Source organism: Pseudophryne corroboree, chromosome 9 (assembly GCF_028390025.1).
Source record: "Pseudophryne corroboree isolate aPseCor3 chromosome 9, aPseCor3.hap2, whole genome shotgun sequence".
Taxonomy (NCBI): Eukaryota; Metazoa; Chordata; class Amphibia; order Anura; family Myobatrachidae; genus Pseudophryne; species Pseudophryne corroboree.
Genome location: NC_086452.1, coordinates 112,941,118 through 112,964,069, shown reverse-complemented (window position 1 = coordinate 112,964,069; position 22,952 = coordinate 112,941,118). Strand labels below are relative to the sequence as shown.

Genomic DNA, 22,952 nt, shown 5'->3' with positions numbered 1-22,952 from the left:
GAAGGCCTTGGCGGCGTCGAGAGACACCACCACTGCCCCCGAACCCAGCAAGCCATCCCCCTGCAGGTGATAGAACAGCTTCCGTAGGTTTTGCATAGTGGACCTTCCCGGCATGAAGCCCGTCTGGTCCTGATGTATAATAGACCCGATGACCGCGTTCAGACGGATGGCAAGCATCTTTGCAAGAATTTTAACATCTGTGGACAGTAGTGAAATAGGGCGGTAGGAATCGGGAGCCTTGGGATCCTTCCCCGGTTTGGGCAGCACTATAATAGTGGCTTCAGACATGGACGGGGGAAGTTCACCAATTTCAAACAAGGTATTAAATAAATCTAATAAATAAGGACTGAAGTGGGAGTTAAATTTTTTATATATCTCCACTGGGAGGCCATCCCCACCAGGTGCCTTGGAAGAAGGGAGTGACGACACAGCGCACTCCACCTCCTCCAGGGTGAAAGGAGCCTCAAGTGCTTCAAGCGCCTCCCGCGATAAATTGGGCAAATTCACCCGCGAGAGGTAGGAGTGCAGTTGCTCGTCGGTGTGGGAGACTCCTGACGAGTATAGTTTGGAATAAAAAATTTTAAATACCCCTGCTATGTCTTTCCCCGAGTAGCAGAGACTGCCATCCCCATCGGCTATACACTGAACAGTGCGAGAATGGGTTTCATCCCTGGCCAGGAAAGCCAGGCAACTGCCCCCCAGTTCCGCCTGAAAGTACTGCCTGTGACTGGAGAACAGCAGCCTACGCTTGGATTTATCAAAGAGGTAATCGGCCCACTCTCCCTGTGCGTGCAGCCACGCCTCCCGATCTGACCGGGAATGTGATTCTATGTATACAGATTCCAAATCACGGCAGGCCTGTTTGAGTCTCGCTTCCTCCCTCCTGTTAAACGACTTGATGCCGGCTATTCTTTTAATAAAGGTACCTCTAATATATGCTTTGTATGCATCATGTCGGACAGTGGGGGAGGAGTCTGGGGGGTTGCAATCAAGGAAGACTTTCCAGTCCGAGAGAAGGTCGGAGCCCTCTCCCATTAAATTCAACCAAAATGGGTGCAGTTTCCACTGACTGCTGCCCCTATCGTGCGTCATAGACAGCTTTAGTAAAACCGGTGAGTGGTCCGATATACCCCTGGACAAATATGTTAGTTCAGAAATTCTAGGCGATAATGTCGGGGAAATAAGGCACAAGTCTATCCGTGACAGTGTGTTATGGGTAGCGGAGTGACAGGAATAGTGCGCTATAGTAGGGTTTCGCACTCTCCAGATATCCATCCAGCCAAGCTCAGCAACAATTCTTGCAAAAGGGGTCGGGGCAGGGGGGAGGGAGGTGGAGTCGCGAGACTCCCGCCAGCGGTCTATAGACAAGTCCATGACGTTGTTGAAGTCACCCACACTAATAACCGGTGTGTCAGGGGATTGGGCTATAAAGTCAGCTGCCTTACGTAGAACTTCACTGTTATAGGGGGGGGGGGGAATGTATATAGCCATGATATGATACAGTGCATGATGTATGACAGCACGTAAAAACACATAACGACCCTGAGGGTCAATGCTGCTATGCTCCAGGTGAAAGTTTACCGATTTTTTAACCAATATCGATACCCCTCTGGCGCTGGAGGAGAACGTGGAGTGGTAGGCCCACCCAACCCACGGTCTTTTAATGGCCATGACTTTACTACCATACAGATGAGTCTCAGAGAGGCATGCTATGTCAACTCTGTACTTTTGAAGTTGTTTCAGGACAAGTGAGCCATTAATTTTATCATTTAAACCACGGACATTCCATCCCATCAGTCTAATCGTGTCCCTCCCCGTGGCGTCTGTATTAGATCCCATATCGTAGAGCGCTGTGAATGGGCACAAGGAGATAAGTCGTGGGAGACGGAAGGAGTATAGTGTGTGAGGTAGGGTACCCAGTGAATCGTATCATCATAAAACCATACTCCCTAACTTGGAAAACCCGATTAGGACTGAAAGGCCGAGGCCGAGCATACTCCAAATGTGACATCTGAAATACCATACATTTCCATAGCGTTAGAGCACCATGATCAGTTGCAGAAGGAAAAAAAAGGGAGGAAAGAATAAAGAAAAGGAAAGTAACAACAACAATAAAACATCCCATCCCGCACCCACCCTGTATGACCAATAAGCAACCTAGTGTCATACCTATACCCTAACAAAACTAAATTAAACTAGCTGGGTACAGAACAAACCAGCTGGGAGAACAGAACTGTGGGACTAGATCCCTAAGCTATCTACAGCAGGGAACTCCCGCACATAGAGCTTAGCAGGTGTAGTGGCCCGATGCTAAAAAAAGGAAAAACCCCAGAGAAGTAAGTGACATGCATCAGCCCATAGGGGTAGAGACAATAGAAACCATACGGTTTACGCTATAATAGTTACCCACGCCAACTACATATGACCAATACGAGTTCATTCAGGAGCTGGAGGTCTGTGTTCCAGCCAGGATTCCACATCTTTCGGGTTTGAGAAAAAGTGCGTGGCGTCGTTGTATATAACCCTCAGACGAGCCGGAAACAACATCGAGTATTGGATATTCCGATCCCGGAGTTTGCGTTTGACAAGAGAGAATTGGGCACGGGATTTCTGGACTTCAATGGCAAAGTCTGGGAAAATTGAGATCGTGTGGTTGTCGAACATCAGCGGGCCCTGGAGACGAGCCAGACGAAGTATAGTGTCTCTGTCTTTAAAGTGAAGAAGACTAGCAATGAACGTTCGAGCAGGAGCGCCTGGTGGAGGAGGACGAGACGGAAGACTATGTGCTCGTTCTACCGCAAATTGTGGGCTGAAGGCTTCACGTGTAAACATCTTAATCAGCCAGTCTTCAAAGAATTTCTCCGGGGCTGTTCCCTCTGCCCTCTCAGGTAGCCCAACCAGGCGGACATTGTTCCGGCGGAGTCTGCCTTCTATATCGGATAGCTTAGCGTGAGCCGATGATAGTTGTGTGGAAAGATCGTCCATCTTAGTTTTAAGTGGATAGGTGGTGTCCTCCAGGTCCGAAATGCGGTGCTCAGTCTCACTCACTCTTTCACGAATCTTTTGGAGATCCTGACGGAGTAGAGAAACATCTATCTGGACACGTTCAATTTTATCAGAGACTCGTTGCTCTGAGGCAGCAATAGCCTGTATTATTTGCTGCGTGGAGTGCGTCGAGTCGTTTAAGGCTGGGTCCTCGCCTTCAGAGCGCGGAGATTGAGGGTTACGAGCCGCGTTGGAAGTGGATTGGGAAGAGGAGGATTCCCTCGCATATTTTTGTAATTTCGCGGCTGCACCTGTCTTCCCCATTGTAATGTCCAGTATATTGCACAGGAGGCTTGTAGAGTAGGATTACAAGTGTGGAGGAATATGGAGATTGAGCCGTAGCAGCGCACTCCCAAGTGGCCCAGACACAGGATCAATGTAATGATCACAGCTTTCACGTGTAGCGGGTAGGGGGGTAGGGAGGTCGGTGTTTTATATAGAGATGTCAGCACGTTGTATTTAGGCAGAGGTATAGAGGCGTAAGCGTGTGCAAATTGGGGTGTAGTGCCCTGTATTACTCCCAGCATGCGCACCATCCAGGCAAGGAATTAGTGCAGGAATGGGCAGGTAGATATATGCATAGAAATGTGGATGTCGGAGTGGTATATCCTATCTAGCTTCCAGAGGGGAGTATTGTCCAGGTAGGAGAATATTGCAGGGAGCACTGCAGGGAAGGTGTACCTGCCGTGAGCCACAGGAGCTGATGATCTGCCGCTTAGCCTGTAGTGTTCTCCTGCGGTGGCTTGTGGAGTGCAGGCCGCGCCGTGTCTCCCCGCAGCGGTGAAGAAGGCCTCTCTCCAAGGTGCAGCACGTGGGACGCAGCCCGGAGTCAGCGTCGGCCCCGGAGAGCGCCGACCCGGAAGCGCCGCGGATTCCCTGTGTCAGGAGAGCGAATAGCGGAGGGACAGCCGTAGGACGTCCAGGCACCGTGGCGGCAAACAGGAGGTACGCGGCCGGGGAGCGGAGGGCAGAGTGTCAGGCAGGTGTCTCGCCCCACGCTGGCAAGATGGCCGCCGCAAGCAGCTCTGAGACAGCACCCGCAGTATCTTCCGTCAAACGGCTGTTATATTGGTCCGAGGGGACCGGCAGGTAGTTCCAGCGATGCACCAGCAGTTAGGGCTGAAGTAGAGTCACTTTTTATGTAGATAGCATCGGGCTAAAACGGATTAATGTAGGAGTTTGTGCGGGAGCTTAAAAGCTATGCTCCTACTCCATGCTGTGCCAAGCCACGCCCCCCCACAAAATACATTTTAATCCCATTTTACATCACTACCTTAAATCTGACTTCTTCACATGCCTTAATGTGTGCATTGATTCACTTGCAGACATTTTACTATCTTACTCTATTGTCACGACATTTAATTGTATATCATCCTATTGAAGAAAAAACTAATTACAGCCAGATTACTGTAATTATTGAGATTATGTATAATTGTAGTCATATGAACAAAATACTTGACAGCTGACTAACACAGCTGCTCAGCCAAGGCTGTGTTGCAATGCTCACTGGTCTAGTACAATGGACCTTCACAGGCTTTCTCATGCTTATCAAAGTCTCAAATTTTAGTAATACATCTTGTATCTTATTGCTTTGATGAAGTACACCTGCAGTGTGGTCATCACAATTTATTTTGTGAAGCCTGTTGCCAAAGGGTTTACTGAAAAGAAGACCGTGGTTGGAAATGTCTTCTCTCATTAAGAAATATACATGTAGCGAGGAAACCCAACCCGTTACGCAGCTAAACTTGATTACTATGGGTGTGATAACGGGGATCACTTAATATAGGAGAACGGGCATGATGTATCATTTGAATAGCGCCCAAACTGTTAAAGCCAGTTGCGCTCATCCTTGATGATCAAATGCTCCCTGACTTTTTTCAGGCCCTTTGTTAGGGGAAGTTCCATTGATGGACTAGCCAACTTTCCAAGAATGTCCATGTACCATGACTGTCTTGAATAGTCTGTTGCTATGAACATAGTTCTTTGACGAGTTGATTTTTGAACCCTCTTGAGAATGCGCAGAAGCATTTCCACTTGAGATGTTTGTTAAATTTGTGCACTCTCAACGTTAAAGACATGGCGTCTTCTAAAAATACATGTAACTCGTTTGTCCTTGTGGTTTAGCTGAGATGCCAGGTTGACATGTGGCTGACCCAAACTCTCCTCGTTTTAGTGACAAAATTCTTAGTTTAATCATTTTAGTGACAAAATTCTTAGTTTAATCATTTTATTCTGACACTGTCCGGTGCTTTTATAGTGTGATCATTTGATGTTGTATATGTATATTTTATATAGATCTTGTGTATACATAAAATACACTTTTCTCTATCATCCATCTGGAGGACGCTGCGCACTTTCACTTGGGTTAGAGTGTATAAAGTATGGAGTTTGGCACAAGCTATGAGAAGAACTAACTCCTCCCCCTCTAACCTTTCCCCTGTTCACAGGAAGTACTCCTCCGTCTTAGTTTTGTGCCTTGTAGTGAAGGCACACTTTATTTTTCTTTTGCTCCTAGCTTTTTGTTAGGTTTTATTTCTAATTGTTTTCTTGTTTGGTGTTTAGTCCCTAATGTTTGCGACAAACTCATCCAAAGTGAGAATAGTTAAGATAGGCAGAAACATTCTTTCTTTATTTTAGGGAGTCGCTGGGTATTCTTTGCACTGAGATAGTGGGACTATTGCTGTGATCAGGGACAAGCCCACAAGGTGGTAACTTTACAAGTGATCTGCTGATAGTATAATATACACAATAGCAAGTATTCTGGGACTATTGCAGGTTTCTGTACTTAGCCCAGCAACTATGCCAAATATACCCATGATATTTACTTGTTAGAAAATCCTACCTGTGTTGTCATGCACAAACAATGTCCTCTCCTCACAAATTACGGGCACTACAGTAAATATAGTGGAATGCAGCGGATATTGCTTCAACGTTTTGTTAATTGCATGTGGTTTTCTTCACTGCAAAGGAGTTATTGATGCCTCCCTGATGTTTGACATGTACTACCACATGTCAAACATGACCGTTGATCTATTCCACCACATATTTCTGGTCTTTCCCCATTGTATACGTTGTCCTCTGACTAGATCATTTAACACAGCTCTTAATTCCACCACATTTTATGGAAGGTATGCTTCGCTAGGTGACCTCATGCCCTGAGACACAGTGAATAGCCACAGCTTCCCTGCCCCAAAGACTGGGATTCGCTATCTAAATTGTTTAGGTTGTAGACCCTTTGCCTCCAGAGAAGCGACTGAAGCTTCCTCTGAAACAGTCTGATCAATTGATAATGTGACTTAATTGGATCAGAACTGGATTGAATATCTGAAAGTTAAGGATCCATCCATGAGACTTTAATGTTTGTTGTCTCCCACACATGGGCCTGAAACCGGCTTGGGACTGCCCCTTAATAAAAAGAATATATTGATAAGCAATGAATGTACAAACAGATTGACCTTGTAAGTGCAGCCATGACTGTCATGAGGTACTGGTGGCATTCTTAAATGTCAGAGATGCTCACTTGCATGTTCCAATTTATCATCTGGTTCTTTCCATGCTGTTTATAACAGATCGGAGAGACTTCATCTTGAACCAGTCTGTGCAATGTAGATGTTCTGGAGTGAGTTTTAAAACGGGAATAAAAGATGGTCTTGTTTCTGAACTGAGATGTCTGAATCGAACACCTTTTACCTACTGACCTTCCACCACTGGGTTTACCAGGGCCAAGGAAATATGTGAACTACTTTCTACATTTTCTCTTACGATCTAGAGGATGCTGGGGTCCTTATTGATACCATGGGGTATAGATGGGTCCACCAGGAGCCATTGGCGCGTTAAGAGTTTAACAGTGTGGGCTGGCTCCTCCCTCTATGCCCCTCCTACCTAGAAAATGTGCCCGGAGGAGCCGAGCACAGCTAGGGGAGCTCTACAGAGCTGCTTTAGTAAAAGTTTTTTTAGAGTTTGTTGTTTTACAGGGAGGCTGCTGGCAACAGCCTCCCTGCAGTGAGGAACTGAGGGGGGAGCAGTGTCCACCCTGCGGGGTCTGAGCCACACTCTCCGCTGACTGGGTGGGTCTGCAGGGGAACACTCACCCTGACAGCATGCCGCCACCCCCTTGCAGAGCTGAAGTGTGGCAAGTGAGTCATCTGCTCCCTGGCAAGCGGAGAGCCGATGTGAAGATGGCATCTACAGGGTAGTGAGCGCAGTACTGACTGCGCTCTGGGGGCTCAGCGGTACATGGAGCGGCGCTGTGAGGGGCGCCCTAACCTTACACTGACCAGAAAGCCTGTCACAGCCACAGTACGACTGATCCTCTAAGAAGAGCCTGGGCCAACAGTTCACTCTGAAGCTGCTCTGGCTCCGCGGCACACCTTGCAACTGGTCCCTGCACACTAGTGTGACACGGCACACTGGGTGAAAAAGCCTGCTCTAAAGCAACTCCAGCTATCTGTACGGTACCAGGGGGTTGTAGAAGGGAGGGGAGGCTGTGTATAGACTGTCACCTATTAAGGGACACAGTCAGCGCTGGATAAGGGTCTCCCTATACCTGTATAGCGCTGTGTGTGGGTTGGCTCCAATCTCTGTCTCTCTCTCTGCCACTCTTGGGGGGGGAAACGGTCTGCCCTGTACCCTGTGTGTATGTGGGGTGTGCAAGCAACCATGCTTAGAGACTGTCTCATATGCTGTAGAGGATATATCTTCTCAGGAAGATCCCATCCCATGTAATCAGGATTGCACTGTTGTAGCGCAGATCCCGGCTAGGGAACCGGAGTGGTAGCCTCTCTTAGGGGGTTATTTCTCAGATTTCTGAAAGGGTTGCAAGGACTGAGCATGCAACTCGGGTATTGCAGTCCTCTATGGCAGTATGGTCCAATACTGCTCCCCCGGGGCCCCCTGTGGTACATTCTCACAAATGTGTTTTTGCCCAAATTACGCAGGATGATACGGATACTGATTCTGACACAGCAGACTGTGATAGGGAAGTGTCAAGGGGGACGGCATCACTTGCTAAGGGGGTGCAGTTGATGATTGAGGCCATGCGGGATGTTACATATTTCTGACACACCTCCTGAGCAGGTTGAGGAGGCCTTTTTCACAGATAGTAAGAAAGCCCCTCTCACCTTCCCGGCATCTAAAGAATTAAATGCTATATTTGAAAAAGCCTGGGAATACCCAGAGAAAAAATTCCAAATCCCTTAAAGGGTTCTGGTTTCTTTTCCCTTCCCGGAAGATGACAGAAAAATAATGGGAGTCCCCACCTATAGTTGACGCCGGTGTCTCTAGGCTGTCAAAACAGGTGGTCTTACCAGTCCTGGGATCTACAGCGTTGAAAGACCCGGCAGATCGCAAAGTGGATGCTACGCTCAAATCCATATACAAGGCTTCAGGGGCGATACTGTGGCCTACTTTTGCCTATGCATGGATTTCAAAAGCTATAACAAAGTGGTCAGGATGGACAAAGGTGACGTTGATTTATTTTTACGTAGCATACAGGATTCTGCAGGGTTCCTGGTAGAATCCGTGAAGGACCTGGGTTCCATGGCTGCGGGGATCTCCTCCATGTCCATCTCTGCTCGCAGGGGTCTCTGGCTGCGCCAATGGTCTTCGGACGCGGAATCCAGGAATAGTGTGGAGAGCCTACCCTATACAGGTCAGGCTCTGTTTTGGGAGCCGCTGGATGCGTGGATTGCCACAGCTACAGCGGGTAAGCCTCCTTTTCTCCCCTTGGCTGCAACGGCTACGAAGAAGCCTTTTTCTCCCAACTTGTCAGTCCTTTTAGCCCACTAGGACTAGAAAGAACAAGCCCTCACACCTTCTATAGAGGTGGTCGTGCCAAATCCAAAAAGCCTGCTCCCGCAGGTTCCCAGGACCAAAAGCATGCTTCTGGTGCCTCAGTCCTCAGCATGACGGTGGACCGCGCAGCCTGGAAGTAGGTCAGGTGGGAATGAGACTCCGGCATTTCAGCCACGTCTGGTTGTCGTCCGGGCCTGGATACAGGATATTGTGTCCCGGGGGTACAGGCTGGAGTTTCAAACTCTCCCACCTCACCGATTCTTCAAATCAGGCTTGCCAGCTTTGCCGGCAGACAGAGCTATTTTACTGGATGCTATCCGAAAATTGGTATTGTTGGAGGTCATTGTTCCAGTTCCACCTCATCAGTTGATCGAAGGTTACTATTAGAACCTTTTTGTGGTACCGAAGCTGGATGGTTCGGTCAGGCCAGTTCTGAACTTGAAATCATTGAACCCTTATCTCAGGGACTTCAAATTCAAAATGGAGTCTCTGCGAGCGGTTATCTCAGGACTGACTGAGGGGGAGTTCCTGGTGTCCCTGGACATCAAGGATGCGTCCCTCCACATTCCCATTTGGTCGCCGCATCAGGCTTATCTCAGGTTTGCACTGTTAGACGATCACTATCAGTTTCAGGCACTGCCATTCGGTCTCTCCACAGCACTGAGGATCTTCACCTAGGTGATGGCAGAGATGATGGTTCTCCTCAAGCAGGGGGTGAACATAATTCCGTATCTGGATGACCTGCTGATCAAGGCGGCATCCAGGGAGAAGTTGTTTAAAATCCATTGCTCTCACGACGCATCTGCTCAAGGAGCACGGTTGGATCCTGAACCTTCCAAAGTCTCATCTGGAGCCGACAAGGAGGCTCTTTCCTGGGGATGATCCTCAACACGGAGGTGCAGAGGGTGTTTCTACCGGTGGAGAAAGCGTTGGTGATACAAAAAATGGTCCGGGATGTCTTGAAGCTGGCCCGAGTATCGGTTCATCAGTGCATCCACCTTCTGGGGAAGATGGTTGCCTCTTACGAGGCTCTGCAGTACGGAAGGTTTCATGCTCTGTCCTTTCAACTGAATCTCTTTTACCAGTGGTTGGGACCTCACCTACATGTGCACCAGAGGATACGTCTGTCGCCGAAAGCAAGGATTTCGCTCCTCTGGTGGCTGCAACTACCTCACCTTCTGGAGGGCCGAAGGTTCGGGGTTCAGGACTGGATCCTTCTAACCACAGATGCAAGTCTAAGAGGCTGGGGAGCAGTCACTCAAGGGGAAACCTTCCAAGGAAGGTGGTCAAGTCAGGAATCCCTTCTTCCGATAAACATCCTGGAGCGAAGAGCCATATACAACGGCCTTCTTCAAGCGGCACACCTTCTACAGGATCGGGCTGTTCGGGTGCAGTCTGACAACGTGACCACAGTGGCCTACATAAACAGACAGGGTGGAACGAAGAGTAGGGCTGCAATGTCAGAGGTGACAAGGAGCCTCCTCAGGGCAGAAAGGCACGCTGTAGCGATGTCCGCCATCTTCATTCCGGGAGTAGACAACTGGGAAGCGGACTTCCTCAGCAGACACGATCTCCATCCTGGAGAGTGGGGGGTTCCTCACATAGACGTGATGGTCTCCCGCCTTAACAAGAAGCTGAGGAGGTTCCAGGTCGAGAGACCCACAGGCAGTGGCGGTGGACGCACTAGTAGCGCTGTGGGTGTTCACGTCAGTGTATGTGTTCCCTCCACTTCCTCTTATCCCAAGACTTCTACAACTTGTAAAAAGAATAAGGGTTCTGGCAATCCTCATTGCTCCGGACTGGCCAAGGAGAGCTTGGTACGCGGATCTGCTGGATCTACTGCTGGAAGATCCAAGGCCTCTGCCTCTTTGGGAGGATCTTCTACTACAGGGGCTGTTCGCTTATCAAGACTTACCGCGGCTACGTTTGGCTGTTGAGCGCCAGATCTTAGCTCGGAAGGGTATTCCGAACGAGGTTATCCCTACCCTGATACAGGCTAGGAAGAGGGTAACATCTTAACATTTACCATCAAATTTGGAAAAAGTATGTGTCTTGGTATGAATACAACAAGTTTCCTGCGGTGGAGTTTCAACTTGGACGGTTTCTCCTTTTCCTGCAAACAGGTGTGGATTTAGGCCTGAGATTGGGCTCCATCAAGGTCCAGATTTCGGCCTTATCCATTTTCTTCCAGAAACTATTCGCTGTCCTCCCTGAGTTTCAGACCGTTTTAAAAGGGGTTCTGCACATCCAGCCCCCTTTTGTGGCACCAACGGCACGATTTTGATGTGGTGTTGCAGTTCCTGCAATCGGATTGGTTTGAGCCTCTACAGGTGGCTTAAATCAAGTTTCTCTTTCATCCACTAGGGGACACTGGAGCATTCTGAGACAGTAGGGGTATGAAGCTTGCAACCGGAGGTGTGGCACAATCTGAAATTAGCATTGTCTGCACAGCCGGCTCCTCCCCCTTCACATCCCTCCTCTCTGTTTGAAAAATTGTGCTGGAGGTACAGCACGTGGGAGCTACTGCTCCTAGACAAAATAGAACATGGAATCTTTTCATGGCTGCGTCAACCTAACTAAAGGGGGACAAAGTTGTAAGATATATGAGAGACAAAGATTCCTTCTAAAGGGGACCTGCATCTCTCTACAGGAGATCCTCACAGCAAGTCTGCAGTAAGTACTGGTTGTACTTAAGGGCCCAGATAGATATAAACAGTACTAGGCAGTTAATAGCGTTCCCTCTTCAGTGAGAAAGCTGAGTTATAACAGTTTTGACCACTCCACACTGATCTCCCCTGTTGACAGCAGTGGGGAGATCAGTGCGGAGCAGGGAGAGTCCCAGAGAGTTGCGCTACGGAGCCGGGATAGGGCTCCTAGCTTATGCAGAGACGCGGCACTGTTAGGACACAGGGCAGCAGCATGGCGTAATCATCCCCTGCTCCCCCCCTCCCTCCACCAGCTCAGAGACGCAGAGATATGCTGCTTGACACCACTGCGGGAGAGCGGTCCCGTAGCGCGCACGCCAAGTGAAGGGGAGCCGCATGAGGTGGTCTCTGCTGGGCGCCGCTACGGGACTTAGTGATATATACATATATATATAAAAATAATTTGGAAATGTGAGGATCTCCTGATCTACCTTACTATTTATATTTTCAAGGGAATTCTATTATAAAGATCCTGACGAAAATACAAGGAAGCAGACGGATACCGACTCTACTATTGTAGCCGAGCCACAGTTGAGAATGTCGGCTGGTGTTTTATTTTATATATAATTATTATTTAAAAAAAAAATTTTTTTTATATAAGGAAAGGAACAGTCATTCCAGCCGGATCCGATACCCTTGCTTCCGTCACCTCTCGCAGCCTTTCTCTTCCTACTTTAAAGGGTGAAAGCGCCGAGAAGTACCCTGGTAGGGGTTCCAACAACAGGTCTAAAGCCAACCAAGACTTCCAGGACCTGTTATGTTTGTACGAAATGTAACAAGAAGAGCACGTGGGTCAGCAGCTCCGGGGTGTGCGACTCCTGCTTAGACAAGGACGCCCCCCCTGGATGCAGTGCTCCGTCTAGGTCAATTTCCAAGGTGATGGCAGAATCACGCAAGCAGCTAACGGAATGGGCTGCGGGATTCTCCAAGATGATGGAGTAATTTCTCAGTTGACGCCGCCCGCACATACAGAAACGAATGTGCGCAAGGCAGTTAAAAGACCTTGTCCTATTATACAGAAATCAGGTAGAGGGTCTTCTCAGTGATGCAGAGGAAGGGGAGTTACTTGAATCTAACCTAGATGCCGATTTTCCAGAAGAGTACACGGCAATCTCAGGGTTTGAGTCTCTAGTTGAAAGGAGGAATTCGACTTGTTCGAATCCCAAAGGCCGCGTTCGGCAGTGTTTCCCATTCCTAAATCCCTCCAATCTCAAATGCAGGTGGCTTGGAAACAACCTGAAAAACGTTTTCAATTTCCAAAAAGGTTTCAAGTAACTTTTCCCTTGTCTAAGGGTGTAATGGATACCTAGGGAAGCATCCACTACTGGTGGATTCTCCCACTTAGATTGTCGCAGAAGACGATCTTAACAATACCTAATGTAACGACTTTAAAGGACGCGTCAGATCGTAGAGTTGACACGGCTTTAAAGTTTTTCGTAGCAGCAGTGCAGCATAGAGACCGGCGATCGTCTGTGCTTGGGTCAACAAGGCCATGGGAGCATGGTCTGGACGTATTGTACAGGCTATTGGGGAGGAAAATAGCTTGGAAGAATTTTATCCAACTGGCGGAACAGATTCGAGAATCTGCTTCGTGCTTGTGTCAGGCCTCAAAGGATATTAGCAGAATAGCATCACGCCATCTCCGCATCGGCCATATCGACTAGACGTATTTTATGGCTCCGAGAATGGCAAAGAGATTCTAACCCTAAGAAGGTGGTAGAATCCATACCCTTTGGGGGTGAGATGTTTTTCGGTTCAGAATTAGACAAGCGGAATTCGCAGGCTACAGCAGAGAAATCCACTTTTCTACCTACTCCTTATACAAGGGCCGCTCCACAGGTTAGGAGAGGTTATTCAGGACCAGCGTTTCATTCATTTAGATCGCAGTCCTTTCGTGCCCGAGGAAGGGGTTTCGGTACACAAGCACGTGGAGCTAGGGGTAGAGGCCATGCACAGACAACGGCCAGAAGGCAGGATAGACCTGATGACAAGACCGTGGCATGACTGTCTCCCAGCTCACATGGGGTCCCCCTTGGGGGGCGCACGTCTGGAGGGGTTTCGGGACATCTGGGCCAAACCTCACCTGAACTTTGGATAAAGAACATAATCTCCCAAAGGTACAGACAGCAAGAGCCCTACTGATAGCGATCCAAAAGTTGCTACAGTAGGAAGTTATTATCCCAGTTCCCGCCTCCCAAAGGGGAACGGGGTTATATTCCAATATTTATGTTGGGCCAAGGCCAGAAGGGACGGTCAAACCGATACGCAATTTAAAAGCTTTAAACCAGTTTCTATGAGTTTACAAATTCAAGATGGAATCAATTCAGTCTGTCATTGCAAGACGAGTTCATGGTATCCATGGACATAAAGGATGCATACCTGCATATCCCTATTTGGACTCCGCACCAAGCTTACTTAAGGTTTGCACTGGTGAAAGATCACTACCAGTTCAGAGCCCTACCATTCGGTCTATCGTCAGCCCCAAGAATCTTTAAGCAGATCATGGCAGTAATGGTAAGCAGGATTGAGACTGTTGGGGGTCACGATAATACCTTATCTAGACGATCTACTGATCAATGTCTCCTCTCAGGAACAGCTGATAAAGCATGCTCGGATATCTCATCAATTTCTCATTCGACATGAGTGGATTGTGAACTTCCAGAAATCCAATCTCATGACAACTCAACGGATAAAATTCCCCGGTCTCATTTTAGACACGGTACAATTGAAAGTCTTCCTACCAGAGAACAAGATCCAAGACCTACAGAGGTTAGTGGCTCAGGTACTGAGGGCACAGACTGTTTCTCTACACCTCTGTGTGCAGCTTCTCGGAAAGATGGTGGCATCGTTCAAAGCTCTCCAATACGGCAGACTTCATTCCCGACCATTCCAGATGAACCTTCATTGCTCAGGGAGCAGGGTTGCACTGGCTTCTACATCGAAGGATCCGACTTCCGCCGCGCATACGAACCTCCTTCATTTGGTGGTCATTGCACGAGAATCTCACAGCAGGCAAGAGATTCGGCATTTGGGATTGGAGAATCCTGACGACGGACACCAGTCTCAGAGGTTGGGGTGCCGTCCTAGAGGACCATCAGTTTCAGGGCAGATGGACACTACAGGAGAGCAGGCTACCCATAAACATTCTAGAACTGAGGGCTGTTTACAATGCACTTCTCTTAGCCGAAGACCTGGTCATGGGTCAACACTTAAAGATACAGTCGGACAATGTCACGACGGCGGCTTACATAAACAGTCAGGGAGGAACAAAGAGTAGGATGGCGTTAAAGGAAGCCACAAAGATTTTGTTGTGGGCAGAAAGGCGAAACCTCATCCTCGGCAGTGTTCATTCCAGGTGTGGAGAACTGGGAAGTGGATTGTCTGTCGCCAGGACAAGCATCCGGGAGAATGGTACCTGCATCCACAGGTTTTCGGCATGGTGGTGAGGAGATGGGGTCTACCTCAAGGGGACCTAATTGCGTCTCTGCAAAACCATCAGCTGCCCAGATATGGGTCCAGGACTAGAGATCCGGCAGCAGAAGGAGTTGACGCATTAACACTTCCTTGGTGTTACAGGAGAGTTTACATTTTTCCACCCTTTCCCCTCATTCCCAGGGTTCGGGAAAGATCCTTGGTGGTTACCTCAGAGAGAGGACCTGCTGTCTCAGGGACTGTTCCACCACCTAGACCTGAACAGGCTGCGTTTGACGGCGTGGCCAGTGAAACCAGGATCTTAAGGGATAGAGGAATACCGCGAACGGCCATTCCTACGATGATTGCCGCTAGGAAGCCAGTCACGGCCAGGCTCTACTACAGGATTTGGAAGTGGTACATAGACTGGTGTCAAGAACGTGGGTGGAATTCGACGAGCTTCCACTTATCCAGACTTCTACTATTACTTCAGGCCGGTCTCGATGTAAGACTGAGGCTGGGCTCTCTGTAGGTTCAGATTTCGGCTTTCTTCATCCTATTTCAACAGCGGTTGGCATCCTTACCAGAGGTTCAGACCTTTTTACAGGGGGTTCTGTGGATGCAGCCCCCTTTTCGTCGTCCTACTGCACCATGGGACTTCAATTTGGTGTTGGAATTTTTGAAATCACCTACTTTTGAACCGCTAGCAAGAGCAGACCTGAAATATCTTTCTTGGAAGGTCACGTTATTAGTTGCCTTGGCTTCGGCCAGACAGATCCTGAGTTGGGTGCCTTATCGTGTAAGAGCCCCCCCCCCCTTTTTTTTTTTTTGTCTTTTCATGAGAATAGGGCAGAACTCCGTCAAAGAGCTGAATCCCTGCCTAAGTTTGTTTCGGGGTTTCACGTCAACCAGCCCATGGTGGTCCCATCTTACCAGGGTCTCGCATATGGGGACGTGTCCGTGGATGTTGTCCGAGCTTTAAGGGTATACGTACAGGTTACGTCGTCCTTCAGAAAGTCGGACCTTTTGTTTATTTCTTTATGATGGGCCTAAGAAGGGTTGGCCGGCATCTACGCAGTCTTTGTCTGGATGTCTTGGACTTGCCATTCGGCAAGCCTATGTTGCCTGTGGAAAACAGGTTCCGGTTCAGACGGGTGCTCGTATCACCCGATCGGTGGGTGCCTCATGGGCGGCTGCCAGAGGGGTTTCCACTACGCAACTTTGCAGAGCGGCGACGTGGTCCTCAGCCCACACGTTCACAAAATTTTGCAAGTTTGATATCTTTGCGTCCGAAGATTCTAAGTTCGGATGTGTCGTTTCGCAGGCCACCGACAGCACTCCCTCCCTGGGGGATAACTTTGGGACGTCCCCTACTGTCTCAGAATGCTCCAGTGTCCCCTAGTGGTTGAAAGAGAAAAGAGGATTTTGGTACTTACCGATAAATCCATTTCTCTGAATCCTCTAGGGGACACTGGACGCCTGCCTCGGTGCGGTCGGCCTGCTGTGTTTAAAGTTCTTGTTCAGTTTGTACAAACAGCGTTGGTTTTTCGATTAAGAGTCTCTGGGATGCTGTTTGCTATGTTGTATGGTTCCTCGCCTGGTGCTCCAGTATCATGTCCTATTCTCTCACATTTTCCAAACTGAGGGAGGAGGGATGTGAAGGGGGAGGAGCCGGCTGTGCAGACAATGCTAATTTTTAGATTGTGCCACACCTCCGGTTGCAAGCTTCACAACCCTACTGTCTCAGAATGCTCCAGTGTCCCCTAGAGGATGTGCCACACCTCCGGTTGCAAGCTTCACAACCCTACTGTCTCAGAATGCTCCAGTGTCCCCTAGAGGATTCCGAGAAATGGATTTATCGGTAAGTACCAAAATCCTCTTTTCTCACATGGAAGGCGGTAACTTTGTTGGCCTTGGCTTCTGCTCGACGTGTCGGAATTGAGGGCTTTGTCCTGTAAAAGTCCTTATCTGGCCTTCCATGAAGACAGGGCGGAACTCAGGACTCGTCCACAGTTCTTTCCTAAGGTTGTGTCTGCTTTTCATATCAACCAACCTATTGTGCTGCCAGTGGCTACTGACTCCTCAATTGTTTCAAAGGCCTTGGATGTTGTGAAGACTTTAAAGATTTATGTGAAGAGGACTGCTCGTCTCAGGAAATCTGACTCTGTCCTCTGATCCCCAAAAAATTGGGTGTACTGCTTCTAAGCAGTCGATTTCTCGCTGGATCAGGTTCACCATACAGCATGCCTATTCTACGGCAGGATTGCCGTGTCCAATATCGGTTAAGGCCTACTCTACTCGTAAAGCGGGTTCTTCCTGGGCGGCTGCCTAGGGTGTGTTTGCCTTACAGCTTTGCCGAGCAGCTACTTTGGTCTGGTTCGAACACGTTTGCGAAGTTTTACAAGTTCGATACTTTGGCCTCTGCTGACCTTTAAGTTTGGTCAAGCAGTTCTGCAGGAGCCTGCGCGCTTTCCCTCCCGTTCTGGGAGCTTTGGTATATCCCCATGGTACTAATATGGACCCCAGCATCCTCTAGGACGTAAGAGAATATTGGATTTTAATTACCTACCAGTAAATCCTTTTCTCATAGTCCGCAGAGGATGCTGGGCGCACGCCCAGCGCGTCTTTATCCTGTAGTGGTTATTTGGTTCAGTACTACCTGGTCCTAGGTAAGTTCTGTGTTCGTTCCTGTTTCAGTACTGTTTCAGCTGTTGCTGAGTTCTCCGTCCTGTTGGCCGGATTTGCCTGTTGTGTGAGCTATCTGTGTATTTCCTTCTCTCGAAGTATGTCTTCTCCTCGGGCACAGTTTCTAGATGGAGTCTGGTAGGAGGGGCATAGAGGGAGGAGCCAGCCCACACTGTTAAGCTCTTAAAGTGCCAATGGCTCCTGCTGGACCTGTCTATACCCCATGGTATTAATATGGACCTCAGCATCCTCTGCGGACTATGAGAAAAGGATTTACCTGTAGGCAATTAAAATCCTATTTGGCATTTTGCCAGTATCCAGAAAGGCCAATGAAAAAAACAGCTGTGTAGAGACCTGAACAGTTCTTTGAAAGCCTCAGTTTTACAATGTCCCTAACCCAGTCTTTGGAACTGCACTATTGATCCCAGCAGAGAGAGAAGTTTGTTTCTACTAGTTGGTTATACAGTGTGCCTGCCACAATAAGCTTGATGTCTTGACACCTTGCCGTTACTGAAGTACAAAAGTAACGGCCAGAGCATTCATTATTAGTATAGTGGTGTGTTGGACTGGTGCACTATGTATGTTGTGTGGGAATTCTTGATTTTTCTGCATTCAACCTACTGGAGCCCTTGAACTTCCGTTAAGGTTTGTTCCACAGTTCACAAAGCAGGCCTTCCAGATGAAGGAAAAAGGTAAAACAAATCGCTTGTTTATTTTTAAACCGCGTTTTGCCAAGCACCTCTGCCTCCTTGCTGTAACAAATGTTTAAGCCAGGTTCGCCCTGCTACTTAGTCTCCAAGCTGATTTAATATTGATGCAGCTTGTGTGTGTTTTGTTTTTTTTAAATCTACTTTTATGACCTTTGTTGAGCAAGAAAATGTTGGATTTAATGCAAAATGTAACCTAATCCTGTCACACTTATGCTCAAAATCCTCCCAGTGTCGAGCACTGTATCCCTGCTTTCTTTAATAGCATTCTTAAAAAGGGTGTAGTATGGTATGCCGGCGACCGGAATCCCGATAGCCACCATACAGACAGCAGGGTGAGGGCAAATGAACACCTTGCGGGCTCGCTGCGCTCGTCACGCTATTTATTCTCTCTCCAGGGGGTTGTGGGCCCCCAAGAGGGAGAATAGGTGTCGGGAATTCCAGCGCCAGGATCCCAACAGCCGGCATACTGAATACCACCCCTTGAAAATGTATGGTAAGGTGAAAGTTCATATTGTATATAAAATAATAAATTGTAGTTCATTTAACTAGATTTACTAAATAAGATTTATGCAACCATTCAAGAGCATTGCTGTACATATATGGATAATAAATTCTGTCTTGATGAAAGCTTACTACAAGTAATGTGATAACTGTTGTGTAGTAAATATTTACAAAATGCCTTTTTCTATTAGATTTGGAGATGGGCCTCGGCCACCTAAAATGGCCCGTTATGATGGTGGCTTCCAAGGAGGTTCAGGTTCAGGAGGAGGTGGCTATCGTGGATCTGGCAATCGAGGATTTAGAGGTGGTGGCTTCAGGGGTGGAAATCAAGGAGGTGGCTTCAGTGGAGGCTACAGGGGCGGGAACCAGGGTGGTGGCTTCAGAGGTGGTAACCAAGGTGGTGGCTTCAGAGGTGGTAACCAAGGTGGTGGCTTCAGAGGCGGAAACCAAGGTGGCGGCTTCAGAGGTGGAAATCAAGGTGGTGGAGGGGGTTGGTAGTTTTGGACGAAACTGCCAAGGAGGATAAGGCCCTGAAACCATTAGTGATGGGTTCTCAGGACTGTTTTTTTATTTTCCCCTTTGTTCTGCTATTTTTAGCATTGGAAGTTGTTTTGCATGTTGTTGCTTTGACAACTAGTAAATACATCCTTTGTACAAATTATTGTTTAAGTTCAGCTTGTGTATTTTTATTTTCTTAACCTTATTTGAATGTAGGCAATAATAAAAAAAAAAACCTTATAAAACTGTTACTTTCTAATAAAACCTGAATTTTGTAAAACTGAGTCGTCTTCAAAACATTATTTTTCCCTCAGAGTAGTTTGAAGCAAAGAAAAGCCCTACAATTCAAATCAGAAACAAACCTACCACAAACATTAAGATCAGAAACAAAATACAATGAAGGTTGCTGCTATCTAATCAATCGTACATAAATCCCAGTTTAGAGAGAGACAAAACAATATGGAGCATAAATACAAAGTGCAAATGAGCATTGCGAAGGGCTATCCAAACCTGGAGCCCTACAACACAAGTATAAATTTTCACAGCAGGTGGAAAAAACACACCTAGAGGTAAACCAGGGTGTCCATATCTTATTAAACTTGTGTAGTGCCTTGTTGCTAGTGTACATAAACCTCTTTGGCTGCATGGTGGTAGTAAGGGTCCTAGTCCTGTCCCAAACTGTGAGCACCAAGTGACACAAGGTAGAGAAAGTGTTGGCAGTACACCCTACTAAGAGTAAAGGAGTTAAAGAAAGTTCTGCCTACTCACATACCAATCCTCCCAGTGTATCACGGGGAGATTTCTGTGAGACTATTGCTGCAATAATGCATCTAGGTTAGAATCTTTAGATCTCATTATTGGCTAGTTTGTCACCCCATACAATAAATGGTGTAGGCTTTTAATCAGATGGAAAGCATGATTTGAAATATTTACTGGAGAATGTTGTAGCACATAAATTATTTAAGATATCTATACAGCCAAAATATTTATAACGGGTGTAGTATGAGTGGCCGGAGGTCGGGATTCCGACGCCCAGCATACAGGTGCTGGGATCCCGACTGCTGACAGCTGGGTGAGCGCAAATGAGTGCCTTGCGGGCATGGTGGCACGCTACGCTATTTTCTCTGACGTCCTAGTGGATGCTGGGGACTCCGTAAGGACCATGGGGAATAGACGGCTCCGCAGGAGACTGGGCACATCTAAAAGATTTAGGACTATCTGGTGTGCACTGGCTCCTCCCCCTATGACCCTCCTCCAAGCCTCAGTTAGATTTCTGTGCCCGGCTGAGCTGGATGCACACTAGGGGCTCTCCTGAGCTCCTAGGAAGAAAGTGTTTGTTAGGTTTTTTATTTTCAGTGAGAACTGCTGGCAACAGGCTCACTGCATCGAGGGACTAAGGGGAGAAGAAGCGAACCTACCTAAGTGGTGGTAGCTTGGGCTTCTTAGGCTACTGGACACCATTAGCTCCAGAGGGATCGAACACAGGACCCGACCTCGTCGTCCGGAGCCGCGCCGCCGTCCCCCTTACAGAGCCAGAAGCAAGAAGGTGGTCCGGAAAATCGGCGGCTGAAGACTTCTGTCTTCTCCAAGGTAGCGCACAGCACTGCAGCTGTGCGCCATTGCTCCTCATGCACACCTCACACTCCGGTCACTGATGGGTGCAGGGCGCTGGGGGGGGGGCGCCCTGAGCAGCAATACTGACACCTTGGCTGGCAAACTGGCACCATATATAGCCCCAGAGGCTATATAGGTGCTTTTTAACCCCTGCCAGAATTCATAAAAATGCGTGAGAAAGTCCGCAAAAAAGGGGCGGAGCGATCTCCTTCAGCACACTGGCGCCATTTCTCTGACGTCCTAGTGGATGCTGGGACTCCGTCAGGACCATGGGGAATAGCGGCTCCGCAGGAGACAGGGCACAAAATTTAAAAGTTTGACCACTAGGTGGTGTGTACTGGCTCCTCCCCCTATGACCCTCCTCCAAGCCTCAGTTAGGTTTTTGTGCCCGTCCGAGCAGGGTGCAATCTAGGTGGCTCTCCTAAAGAGCTGCTTAGAAAAAGTTTGTTAGGTTTTTTATTTTCAGTGAGTCCTGCTGGCAACAGGCTCACTGCAACGAGGGACTTAGGGGAGAAGAAGTAAACTCACCTGCGTGCAGGATGGATTTGCTTCTTAGGCTACTGGACACTAGCTCCAGAGGGACGATCACAGGTACAGCCTGGATGGGTCACCGGAGCCGCGCCGCCGACCCCCTTACAGATGCCGAATAGAGAAGAGGTCCAGAAACCGGCGGCAGAAGACGTCTCAGTCTTCATGAGGTAGCGCACAGCACTGCAGCTGTGCGCCATTGCTCTCCGCACACTTCACACCAGCGGTCACTGAGGGTGCAGGGCGCTGGGGGGGGCGCCCTGGGCAGCAATGTAATATACCTATTCTGGCTAAAATATATCACATATAGCCCCTGGGGCTATATGGATGTATTTAACCCCTGCCAGGTTCCAAAAAAACCGGGAGAAGAAGCCCGCCGAAAAGGGGGCGGGGCCTATTCTCCTCAGCACACAGCGCCATTTTCCTGCCCAGCTCCGCTGCGAGGAAGGCTCCCAGGACTCTCCCCTGCACTGCACTACAGAAACAGGGTAAAAACAGAGGGGGGGCACTTATTGGCGATATTTATAATATTTGAGCTGCTATAAAGGGAACACACTTATTAAGGTTGTCCCTATATATATTTATAGCGCTTGGGTGTGTGCTGGCAAACTCTCCCTCTGTCTCCCCAAAGGGCTAGTGGGGTCCTGTCTTCTATCAGAGCATTCCCTGTGTGTCTGCTGTGTCGATACGTGTGTGTCGACATGTATGAGGACGATGTTGGTGTGGAGGCGGAGCAATTGCCTGTAATGGTGATGTCACCCCCTAGGGAGTCGACACCAGAATGGATGGCTTTGTTTATGGAATTACGGGATAGTGTCAGCACGCTACAAAAGTCGGTTGACGACATGAGACAGCCGGCAAACCAGTTAGTACCTGTCCAGGCGTCTCAGACACCGTCAGGGGCTGTAAAACGCCCTTTACCTCAGTCGGTCGACACTGACACTGAATCCAGTGTCGACGGTGAAGAAACAAACGTATTTTCCAGTAGGGCCACACGTTATATGATCACGGCAATGAAGGAGGCTTTGCATATCTCTGATACTGCAAGTACCACAAAAAGGGGTATTATGTGGGGTGTGAAAAAACTACCGATAGTTTTTCCTGAATCAGAGGAACTGAATGAAGTGTGTGATGAAGCGTGGGTTACCCCAGATAGAAAACTGCTAATTTCAAAGAAGTTATTGGCATTATACCCTCTCCCGCCAGAGGTTAGGGTGCGCTGGGAAACACCTCCTAGGGTGGATAAGGCGCTCACACGCTTATCAAAGCAAGTGGCGTTACCGTCTCCTGATACGGCCGCCCTCAAGGATCCAGCTGATAGGAGGCTGGAGAATACATTAAAAAGTATATACACACATACGGGTGTTATACTGAGACCAGCAATCGCCTCAGCCTGGATGTGCAGTGCTGGCGTGGCTTGGTCGGAGTCACTGTCTGAAAATATTGATACCCTGGATAGGGA

General features: G+C 48.3%; 1 protein-coding gene across 3 annotated transcripts in view; it reads left to right on the top strand.

Annotated features, from left to right (window-relative positions):
* Window positions 1-19,632, top strand: part of DHX9 (DExH-box helicase 9) — a 132,897-nt gene extending 113,265 nt beyond the window's left edge. For all 3 annotated transcript variants that reach the window (XM_063939769.1, XM_063939770.1, XM_063939771.1), the window contains one exon: window positions 19,042-19,632. In XM_063939769.1, coding sequence (XP_063795839.1) covers window positions 19,042-19,348 — 307 coding nt within the window. In that variant the 3' untranslated portion in view covers window positions 19,349-19,632. The remainder of the gene's footprint in view (window positions 1-19,041) is intronic.
* Window positions 19,633-22,952: the final 3,320 nt, after the last annotated feature.